The sequence below is a fragment of the Cavia porcellus genome, unplaced genomic scaffold (genome assembly GCF_034190915.1).
Source record: "Cavia porcellus strain 051 isolate PalLab524CR breed Dunkin Hartley unplaced genomic scaffold, mCavPor4.1 scaffold_8, whole genome shotgun sequence".
Taxonomy (NCBI): domain Eukaryota; kingdom Metazoa; phylum Chordata; class Mammalia; order Rodentia; family Caviidae; genus Cavia; species Cavia porcellus.
This window is the reverse complement of record NW_026947491.1, coordinates 55600906-55613044: the sequence shown is the minus strand read 5'-3', so window position 1 is coordinate 55613044 and position 12139 is coordinate 55600906. Positions and strand designations below refer to the sequence as shown.

General features: G+C 39.9%; 1 protein-coding gene across 3 annotated transcripts in view; it reads left to right on the top strand.

Moving 5' to 3' along the window:
• Ppm1h (protein phosphatase, Mg2+/Mn2+ dependent 1H) overlaps window positions 1-12139 on the top strand; it is a 293414-nt gene that overhangs the window by 261258 nt on the left and 20017 nt on the right. For all 3 annotated transcript variants that reach the window (XM_003476117.4, XM_063254198.1, XM_063254197.1), the window contains exon 9: window positions 11852-12003. In XM_003476117.4, coding sequence (XP_003476165.1) covers window positions 11852-12003 — 152 coding nt within the window. The remainder of the gene's footprint in view (window positions 1-11851; window positions 12004-12139) is intronic.

The window sequence follows — 12139 nt, the reverse complement described above, 5'->3', positions numbered from 1 at the left end:
AAAACTTGTCATAATAAATATTAGTTCCTAGCTCCCCTTCATGCTTAATGAAAACCACACAATATCAGTGGCCCTTTCCATAGGGATGGTGAGTCTAGTAGTGATTGAGTAAAATGTTGAGGAATACAGCCTCAAGGAATTAAGATTTGGGATCAGTTGGAATGTCAAACTAGCTAAAGAACAATTAGCCATAAACCCTGTTTCTTTCTTCCTAAGAGACAAAAGGAGTTTAGAAGGGAAGACAGCACTATATACGGTAGTCTAAAGAAGACATGAATAAATAGGACAAGAAAATAATGGAAACGGCAGTGAGATTAGTATAAAATAAATTTGTCTTGAGTCATTGCATTTAGAAGATTAATACAAAAGGCTATCAACTATCATAAGAATAATTACAACAGAGATTTGTCTTAGTCTCTTTCACTGATACACAATACCTGACACCCACAATTTAAAGGAAGAAAAGTTTATTTTGGCTCACAGTTTTAGAGCCTCAGTCCATGGTAAACTGGCTCAAACACAGAAACTGCATGGTGGAAAAGCCTGCCACAGAGGAAAGTAGCTCACATCATGGCAGCCAGAAAGCAGAGAGTGGAGGAACTGAGGCTCAAGCTATACTCTTCTCCACATCATACCCCCAGTGATCCATCTCTTCAAGTCAGGACCTACTTCATAACATCATAATCAGTTATTGTATCCCATTACCCAATCACTTGCCAAAAGCAATGACTCTGCATACGTTAGAGTTTTTGGAAGTCATTCTGTATATAAACCATAACATATTAGCCCAAAAGACTCATCCCTGTCTCTTTATGTAAAATGCATTTAGTCTATCTATAAGAGTTGTCAAAGTCTTAACAGTTGTAACACTGATGAAAAGTTTAAGTCCAGAGTCTCCTCTTAAAGTCAAGGAAAATTCTTAGCTCTGAACCACTGCAAAAATCAAAAAGAAAGTTAAATACTTCCAACACACAATACCAAAGGATAAATATTCCCATTTCAAGCTCTTTTTTCTGTTGTTAAAATTTTATAGCAACTTCTTTTCTAGTGAAACTAAAAACTTTTTAAATGGAATTTTTGCTCCTGTTTCTCAGTGTAAATCCCATTAAAAGCAGTGAGCAGTGTCATTGTCACAAACTGAACATTGGGCTGCATTGGAATTTTCTCCACCAGATTAATTAATCCTGCACCCTTAATCTCAGTCTCCTGCATAGTCTCAGGACATGAACAAAATGAAGATAAATATTCTGCCTGAATGTAACACACAAGGTCTCAGGTCCAACTGCCAATGAAGTTCTTACTTCCAATTGAAACCTCCTAATCTTATCTTTATATCATCTGCATTTTTATCAGCATTCTGATCTTTTACACCCCAATAAAAATCTTCCATCAAGCTCCACTTAAATCTTCTCTAGCTAGAATTCTAAACTTTTTCAAACTTCTCCAACGAACCAGTTCCAACGATTTCTAAACCACATGGTCATGTAGTCACAGTAATGACCTTACTTTTCTGACCCCAAAATCTGTTTTAGTTACTTTATCATCTCTGGGAAAATGTACTCATTACCAACAGTTTAACAGAGGAGACGTTTATCTGGTACCATGATTTTTATGTTTCAGTCCATAGTCTTCTGGCTTCAAAACACCATGTTGGAAAGGTTTTTGCAGAGGAAAGCTAGTCATGTCATGGTGGCAGGGAAACAGAAAGCAAAGAGCAGAGCCAAGTTGATCTTCCAAGTCATGTAATGAGTAATGCACCTTTTTTGACCAGACCTCACCTCCTGATGTCACGTTTACCTATAGCTCTGAACCACTGCAAAAATCAAAAAGAAACCCATAGCCCTCCATGTCACCTTCCAAAAACCTTCTGAACACATGAAAGTTTTAGGGACATTTTTATTTAAATCATAGTAAGTCCTTAAACTAAATCCAAGGAAACAAGGAATTTCTGATAAGAAATTTTTCTTGCAACCTCATGGAAATCCAGAGGTCCTGGAGGGATAAGGAGCTACAGACAGGGAAGCCACTGTAGGACAGAAACTATATGACAGTGAAGAATTGAACTAGGATAGGAACTATGAAAACTGAAGAGTTATATCTGAGAGATATTTTTGTTTTTTAATGTAACATGAATTGATGTGGTGGCACATACCTATTGTTCCAGCTACTTTAGAGGTTGAGGCAATAAGATCATAAATACAAGATTAGCCTGGGCAACTTATGTAGACCTTGTCTATAAAGAAACAAAAGAAGACAGTAGACTTAATTTAGATGAGGAAGCAGAGTAAAATTAAAGGAAGGAAAAGAACATAGGGCTGAAGTTATCACTAAGTGGTTTCAGGGATGTTCTCCCTGAGCGTTATCCATAGTCCCAAAGATGTTGGTTAGATGTAGTATACATGCTTAATGTGCATGAGGCCTTGGGTTCATACACATGTACATACAAACACTTTGCTTTCTAGCCTAAAAGAAATGAAGCAGATACTTGCTGTAGTAGTAAGAAAAATAATTTTAAACCTTTTTCTTTGAGTTTTCTGAACCAGTTACTGTCCAGTTAGATTGGAAATCACAGTTTGGATTTAAGATTAAAATAGACTTCTCATTCTTATCCTCTGGTTCACAAATTAAACTTATCCTCTGTTCAGTTGTAGATAAGTCTTCCAACGCTCCACCCCCACCTCCACCGAGCGAAGGTTTTCCTACTATTCACCTGCCAGGAGAAGGGAGCTGAAGTAACACTATTTATGCACAAATAGGGACCAAAGAAAAAAGTTTAGATGGCTCAGTGTCCTGTCTTATAATCATGGAATTGTCTTATCCTACTGCAATTCCTGTGTGCCTTTGTTGACTACAAAAAAAAACCACCTCCAAGATTTAAGGCCTTAACAGAACAATTTACCTTTATCTTTCATAGTTCTGTGACCTATAGTTTGGACTTAGCAGGATGATTTTTTTGTGGGATCTTTCACCTGTTCACAGTCATATGTTGGTAGGGTTAGATTCATCCTGAAGATTGGGCTGAACTGGAGGTCCAGGATGGCTTGATCAGAGTCAGATTTTGGTAGAGTTAGATTTATCTGAAGATTAGAATTCCACAATGGTTGATGGTTACTCTGATGGTTGACAGTTGATGTTGCCTGTCAGCTGAGAGTTTAGCCGAGGCAGCAATACATAGCCTATCCCAGTGATGGTGAAACTTTTACAACTTTCAATAATATAAACAGCCCCCTGTGGCACCTATGCCATAGATTCACCACCAGTGGCCTATCAAAATGGTTTCACCTTCTCAAAGCATGTATTCTGCGAGAAACTATTCTAAAGGCAAGGAGCTCCAAGGCCCTAGACAGAAGCTCCAAGACTTCTTAAGACCCAGCTCTGAAGTCCCAAAACATCCTTGCTGCCACATTCAGTTCACATTTTTGGACCAGGAATTGGAAACCACCTTGGAGACTTCCTTTCATGGCCTTCCTATAGAAATGCTCTCCCTGCTGTGAAACCTTGAAGAATAAAGTAATAATTATCTGTCTCTCCAGTACAAAATAGTACAAGTTGATGAGTTAGCTGTGTAGCTAATGAAGGAGGAAATCTAGTTTGCTATATAAAGGCAGATTACAAAGAGACAAATTAAACTTAAGTATGTGGATCTTTGCTTGGATCAGGACATTCGAGTTCTTCTTTCTGCTGGGAAATGTAGAACACTCTAGACAGAGAGGAGAAACAAAATTGCAACCAGAAAGCATTTTTATAAACACTACTGTGAAAAAAGAATCCAAAATTCAAGTAGTTCATTGTAACTTTTTTTCTCATTCTTAATAAACACTCATCTTAGTATCCAAGTTTGTTTTCATTATTACATAGTATCTTTTTCTTAAGAAAACCTGCGAAATCATATAAATTTCAAGTAGTGCAAAGAATGGGTCCACCTGTATAAAGGACAAATAAGTCTGTAGTTTCTTTGGTTACCTAAAATTGTGTTATTTGACAGTCATTAGTCACTTTAGTCTCATACTTCTGCAGTATCTCATACATCAGAGTTCACAGTTAAAGTTTTGTGTCCATGGGGTATGTGGCCCACCTCTACCACTACCTTGAATGTGTTGGGAATGTCACGTATTACAGCTATACAAAAGCTCCTTTCTTTGATTCTAGTACATTGTAACTTTACTAAGCACAGACTCAATGACTTAGTCTGTTGGTCTCCATCTCTTAACTCTTGAGTTGGGCAGAAAAAGTTGCTTGTGTGAATGTAAGCATCTGTGTCCCATTTACATGGGTAACTTTAGCCAATGATTTGTGATTTGCCAACTAGCTATTTAAATAAAGCCAAAATTTGAGATTTATTCTTCATATACACACAAACTATAAAATCTGTGATCTCATAATGGAAGCCACCCTGTAAAATTGTGTCATTAGAGATTGTCAGCCTGTGTCTACTCCTGAAAAATAATCATTTTATTTGAGTATTTCATTTAAATATGTAAAATTTTTTCATTAATTTATTGTGGATAATAATAACTTGAAAAGCCACTTTTAAAATGCAAATTCTGGGGCCAGAGATATAGCTCAGTGGCACAGCGCCTTCCTAGCAAGTGTGAGGTGAGTTTGATCCTGGGTACCAAAAAAAAAAAAAAAAAAAAAAAAACTCCTAGAATCTGCTTCCTGAAAGTCTGAATATTGGGTGTAGGGTAGGTCCTAAGAATTTACACATTTTTAGACATTTCTAGAGAAGGTGACCCAAAGACCACAATAAGAAAACTGTCCTATGCCATTACTTTCTGTGTTTTAGGAATGTCAGTTTTACAGCCCTAATGTGTGTTTGAGACATTTCTACTCTGGTCCTGGACTCACTGAGTCACTCTTACTACACGTATGGCTCAGTGCCAGGCTGAAGGTTTAGGGGTACAGTACACCCTGCTCTCTGCCTAAACTCAAGTGTACTTCATCCTGGGCTCACTGCCAGAGTAACTGCTGCAATCAGGATGACTGACCGCCATACAACAAGCAGCCCAGTTTGCCTGTATGATTACATCTCCTTTTCTGAGACAACATGCACACACATAACTGTTCTCTTGCTCACTTGACGTCTCTGAAAACCCACCATTATGAAGAATCCTGTGAAACAATATTATTATTTCAGTCCTAGTGACAGACAGAGCAGCCACAGAAGGGAAGAGTAGTAGCCATCTCATTGTTTCTGCATCAGGTCACCATAGTACCTATCCCCTCAACTATGACTTTTTTTTTCTGATAGTCAAAAGGGACAGAGTGAACAACTATGCTGGGAAAACAGGCACAAAGCAAAGTAGGCCAATAGTTGACAGGGGGTCACTCCCTTTGTGCCTTGCCTCCCTCCTAAATGGACTTGAGGCAACTTAACCCGTCTACACTGCGCCTAGATTCTCACGGGCTGGGTTTTCTTGTGACTCTTATATCTGCAAAAAAGCATGTCAGTGACAATAGACATCTTCCTCAAATTATTATTGCACTAGGCTCAAGCCTGTCCACTGACTGATTCATTCAATGACCCTTTGATTCAGTAGTGAATAAGCTATTGAAAACTCTGAGAAAGAAGTGTATCATAGGAGTGTCCCAGCTTGTAAATGAGCTCCTTCCTTGTAGCCTGCCTCACGGGCGTGTAAAGTCCCAGATCTCACATGGAGAAAATGGAAACCTTGTGTTATAGCAGTCAGGCATTGGGTACAACTTCAGCCACTTTACCACTAATATTTAAGCTGATTTAGAAACTTTCTGAGCTACTAGATTATTTCCACTCTCCAAAGTCAATTATTTATTTTGTCTGAGGTCTCTCCAAGAGAAAAAAAAACACAAGAATATCTGTGGTATATTTTCAAGTATGAAATTATGCTCACAGCCAAAACAACCAGCTACTTTGGAGTAGTATGAGCAGCCAACATATTTGTAATACTTAAATGTCACTTGATTCACTTGCATCCAAATGCTCTGCAGTCACATGGCCAGTCACATCAAAATTTAATCTCCTGTGATCAAAGAGTCAGAAGATGGTAGAGCCATAAACATGTGCAGTCCTAACCTTTCATTTCCTAAGCTTTGAGAAGTCAGGCTTCATCCCTTACCACTGCCCAGCAGAAATCTAGCTGTGTAACCAAACCTGACTAGGTAAAGCTGCCCAAACACGACAGCGCTCTCTCACATCTCCAGGATGTGTTCCTGCACGTGCTCCACCTGGAAGGCATGTGATGCCCCATCTTCCTCCCTGACTCCTCCATCTGAGGAGTCAGTCCTTCTCTTCCATTCATTATTCCTGGAAGGTGGTCCTCAAGGTTTGAAATTATGAATGACCATAATTGTCTTGCCTGACTACTAAAAGGCAGAAGTGAGCCTCAAACCTAAGTTTCTTGCCACCAGGGTTAGTTTCATGTGACATTATACAGCAGAGACAGAACCAACCACTGCAGAGAATTTGGATACATTTGGTGGTCTGCCAACATGCCTGTCTTGAAACAGTTTACTTGGTTTATAGGACTGCAAGGAAATATGATAGAGTTTTTTGTTTGTTTGTTTGTTTGCTTGCTTGTTTTCCTTTCTGGCAGAAGCACCACATTTAAAGTTCTGTGTAAGGTTGAGTTTTGGAGTTGGCCACACAGAGTAAAGGAAACAAAACATACTCTTTATTTCCTACCACCTTTTGACAGCCTGTACTTGTGACTTTTCTTCCAAGTACACCCTTTTGAGTCCTCGTCACTCGTTATTTTAAATGAGACTTTGGGATTGAACCCCAGGTTCCCTGGGCCCACTTCTTTCTCTCCTTCCAACAGCTAGCCTGCCCTGGTGTTAGCACCCGGAGATCGGGTACAATATGTTAGGGTTTGCAGTTCCCTCCACATGATGTTATTGGGTCTCCAGAACAGCTTTGTGAAGAAAATAGAATCATTGCTATCATATTTATTTTTCTTTTCTTGTTTCTCGGTTTTAAAAAAAAAATAGTTTCAGAGAATAAAGAAATGAGTGGTGTTTCTCAAATCACAATACTGGATAGCAACAGAGAGCTGCCTGAAGCAAGGCCTTTCTTGCTCTTTCACCTCCACAAAGCCGAGTCAGAGCTGCAAGAGCTCATCATCTTGCACTGAGTACTTAAAAGGAAAGAAGAAAAAAAAGGGTTTGGAGAATTTGCTGAGCTGATAAAGATGTAAAAGCTGTGAGAGCATTCCAGCAAAGCAGCAGAGATTTGGCAAATGGAGAATTGATGGATTCTTTTTTAAAAGTAGCTAGAAGACACCAGCGTCAGCTTACAGTCTTATGAGCTCTCTTAACATGCCACTGAAATATCATCAGTAATAGGACAAAGATGGGAGCACGTACCAGACAAACGCTGAAACAGCAGCCTGCAGCTCAGCCACTAAGTGGAGGTGCCGTATTAAAGAGTGCTTGTCACGGCTCCTTGTAAAATAGGTGCCAGTGATGACATTAAGGACATCTGTGAGCGCGGGGGAGCTAAGAGCCCTGGAGAGTCAGCGCTTGGCTCATTCAGGGCACATTAGCCAGGGCTCTTGTTTGCACCAGATTCATTCCTACTTCCCGACTCAGTGGTTTTCTGTTTGCTGGCAGCTCCACTGAGGAGGGGATAGCGGTGGGTACTGCTGTTAAACTTCAGCACATTGCATTTTGGTGACTGTTGGGAAGTATCAGAGTTAATCAAGCTGAATCTGTTTGGTCACCATGAAATTAGGGGTCTTCAGGCAACTTAATTTAAAAATAGCAAAGAGGCACAATGGTAACCACTTTTGATCTCCTGATATTCTATTTTTACATCATGTGCTATGCCCACTCTTCTGTTCTGACTCTGTTTTGCTTAGTCACGTTTGGTTTTATTCTCTTCAAAAAAAGTAATAAGAACCATGGGAGTAATAAAATCTAAAAAGTCTAATTGTTATGGTAAAAAAGAGGAAAGGTGGACTAAGGGATATAACCACAGGTATGTTCAAGTTTGTAGGATGGAAAACCATATTACTGAGCTTTTGTTGGATCATTGAACAGAACTGTCTACAATGTCACTGTATGAATGTTCACTTTATATGCTTTAATTTTGTAATTTGGACAACTGTTTCTGGGAAGATAATATGTAACCTATTAACTGGTGATTTCTTACTGTATATTTTTTTTCTTGAAATTCTCTATTACTTGTACCCTTTTACTGCTTTGTTTTTTCATGTCCTTTCTTTTTTTCTCTTTAAATAAAAAAAAAAGAAATTAGGGGTCTTCTCACTGGGTCTTATGGTTTAATTTTTTCCTTCTTCCCCCATTTATTTGTTGTCTCAGCAAGTTTATTTCCCTAGGATTGGAGCAATATGTGCTTTACATTAAAAAAGACACTTCTAGGCCCATAAAAGAAATGCAAAATGGGGTCTCTGGTTTCCAAAGGTTGATTTGGGATTGGAGGCTGGGGTGACCAGCTCCCTTGAAGTTTATTGTTTACTGGAGATGGTAAATATCTCATAGGGAAAAGCATCCTGTGATTAGTGAGTGGTGACTAAGCGCTGGGCTCTGTTCTGTGCACAAAACATGTAGAATGAGGCAGACCGTGCCCCTGCAAGAGTTTGCTGTCTATGCAGTGTTTTTCAAGATGAGATTTTTGCCACTACTTACATTGAAATTACCTGGGGTCCTTGTTTATGCACCCAGACCCCAGCTCAGATCTGCACAATGAGAATTTTTAAAAGTAAAAGGCCTGAATCTTAACTTGGTTAAATAGCACCCTGTTTGATTGTTAAACATAATAAATTTCAGAATAACTAATCATGTGAAGAGACAGAGAGGTAAACCCAGATGCCAGTACTTAGGTCATCTTGTATCAGTGGGACTGAAGGGCTGGGATTGTTCAGGCAGCAGGGGGTGGTACATAGCCCTTCTCACTCTCCCACCTTCATCATCCTTGAGCTCTTAATCAGATTAACAAATACTCAGAGGAAAGGAGAAAGGGAAGATAAAGGAACCCATGGGTAACTCCCTCAAGTATTCAGATGGCACCTTCCCAGAGAAGCACGTATCTAAAAGGATTCTCGGACACACTCCTTGCCCTGCTTCACTTCATCTTCTGTCATTGTGATTTGTGTCTCTCTCACCTACTAGGGTAGAACTGGTGAACAACCGTGTCACTTTTGGTCACCATTTCCATAGTACTTGGCACCTAGCTGGACTCTTAAAACCATGAAGGCAGCAGGAAGGAAGAGCAGTCCAAAAGGTCCCATCTTTCAGCTGTGGGGATTGCAAATAGTCCTTGACTCAGATGCTTCAACTTAACCATTTTTCCTATTTTGTGATGGTACAAAAGCAATAACCAATCAGTAAAAATTGTATTTTGAATTTTGATCTTTTCCTGGGACAAGAATATATGGTATGATGCTCTCTTACAATTCTAGTCAGCAGCAGCAGCAAAGCCACTCTGGCAGTCAACCACATAGGTAGGCAAAGCAGCCACTACTTTACATTCTACTGTTACTAAGCTAATCATGTGCAGTGGGCTAGGGGTACTAAATGCATTTTCAATTCATGAGATTTTCAGTTTAATATTGGGTTATTTTAGTTTAATATTGGGTTGGAGCACAACCCCCTCACAAATCAGAGAACATCTGTATGTATATTGCTGTAAGAAGCTGCAAGACTCCCAGGGATTTTGTGGGCTTTTCCTCCCTTTCTTGGAAGATGAGAACCAGGGAGGGACCATAAGAAGTGATGACCATGTTCTCCGGCCTCCTTCCAATAGAGGCCTTTCTGTGTACACCTCTTCCCCCAGAGCCCTAAAGAGACCTTTTCAGATGCCTGAGTCCTGAGACTCAGAACCTGTTTGTTGTGGGGCTTTCAGGAAAATTAGGACGCTATATTTCAGGACTTAAGCAGGGAACTCTCTGGGAGGCAAGGCCGTGGCCCAGGAGCCCACAGGATCTTGTGAAGCCTTGTAAGGGGAGGATGAGCCAGCAGTGGCATGACTTGCTCAACAGTTCAGTTTTTCTGAAAGCATTTTCACAAAATGTTTTGCATCATAGGTTAATGTATAAGATGGGAGCTGTAAGTGGAAAGTTGGCAGAGTCCTTTGGAAATTGGCTAAAGGGCAGGAAACAAAGGGTAGCAGTAAAAATCTAAAAGGATGTTAATTGAGGAGTGCCTCAGGGAATGGGGTTGCTACTAGCGTTTTATTATTTACATAAAAATTATGGGGAGAATGGTATTGGAAGGGATTTTCAGTTAGCTAATGAAACTGCATTAGTGCACTAGGAGTGGAAATGTGAATAGAATTAGGGAAGGATGTCATTTGTTGATGGAATTGGAGAGTAACATTTTCTAACATGTTTGTACATATGAACTCACAGTCGCCATGCTTTATGGCCGGCTTTCCACTTGAGGACTGAGCAGAACAACTTCTACTTCAGTGACTCAACCTGTCATATTTCTTGAGTCAGCAGAAAGCATTTTAAAGAGAATCTGTCCCCTTGCTCTCAGGGCAGATCTTGAAATTAAATGGATGTTATCTTCAGACCTGACAACATCTCTGTTAGAAGGAGCTAGAAGGCAAATGGAATCTTATATTTAACTACCAGTATAAGGTTGGGGCACCTGACATCCAGATCTCTCTACCTACTGTGGTTAATATGTTCTTTTCAATGAAACTCAAAGTATCACAGAAATTGGCTATAGATAAATACCCCAATATGAAGCTAACCATCTCTCCTAAGTAATTTCTTGAGCTAGGACATAAAGTTGGAAGCCAAGAAGTGATATTTGCTGCCCTTTCTACAACCTACTCTATGTCTATATGGCATCAAGAGTCCACAGGGCCCTTGATTTCTTATTCACAAACCCGGCCTAGGAGGGATCTTCTTTGCTACTCAAAGTGTGGTCCAGGGACCTACATGCAACCTTGGCGTCTTCTGGGAGAACTGCAGGCTCTTGAGCCCCATCCAGCACTGAGTCTGAATCTGCGTTTTATGAGAACTCTCAGCTGATTGCTTTGAACTACCCTAACAAACCCTGAAGCCATAGAAATTAAAGCAAAGGTGCAGGTCAAAAATCAGACAGTACTTAATGGCTTGAAGATAAGAGTTCTGGCACTTGGGACATTCTATCTGCTAAAAACTTAAATTCCCTCCTCCTAGCTTGTTTTGTTGTTTGGATTCCTCAATTCTTTCTCCAGAGTGTAGGCTTAGCCCTCTGTGAGCGTGTCCCTTGAGAGGATGTTGAGAGTCAGGGTAGTATATATATATGCCCAGAGCTTTGCACATGGGTGTGGGCCATGTGCTGGGCCATTAGCTAATTGTAATGCAAGGGAGGCAAGAAGGCTTTCAGATGAGTGCATTAAATAAAGAATGTCTCATTAGTCCTAGACTTACTGAGCAGTTCCTAAAGATTCTAAATTGGCTTTTTCTCCACTATAGACTAAGAACTCCCCTGAAGCAGGAAAATCTATTACTTATCTTTTATTTATAGTACCTGGCACAAGGTAGGCCTTTAATCAATGTTTTCTGAATGAACATGTAAAGAAGATCAGCAAGCAAGGCCCTTGTCGATGTTCTGAGTAGCACAGTATCCACTTGTAAGTCATCATTCCACCTAGATGGCAAGCATTACATTTTCAATTAATTGTTTTCTCATCAATTATTAAGCCTACCTCTTCAGTTTATGCAGTTATGTGTTGGGTTTGTACATTTGCACAGCAAGTTCCTGAAAAGGACTACCCATGACCATAAAGCTTGCTGTATATTCAAGTGCCTTGTACCTAAAAACCCCCTGAATCAGGAGTCAGTTTGCTAGGAACAACAACAAAAAAAAAAAGGTGTGCTCCCAATTTCTTAAGTAATCGTATTCCTGTTCTTTTCAGGTAAGAGTCTATGACCTCTCTAAATATGAGCATGGAGCAGATGATGTGCTGATCTTGGCCACAGATGGACTTTGGGATGTTTTATCAAATGAAGAAGTAGCAGAAGCAATCACCCAGTTTCTTCCTAACTGTGATCCAGATGATCCTCACAGGTGTGTGCATTTCTACAACTGTGGGGTTGTTCCTAAGCAGTGCTGCATGACATGACTGAGACAAATAGCAGTCACTCAATTTCATGGTTTACAGTAGAGTTTGAGATGTTTATTCATCAGTACACAGCAAAAGGGA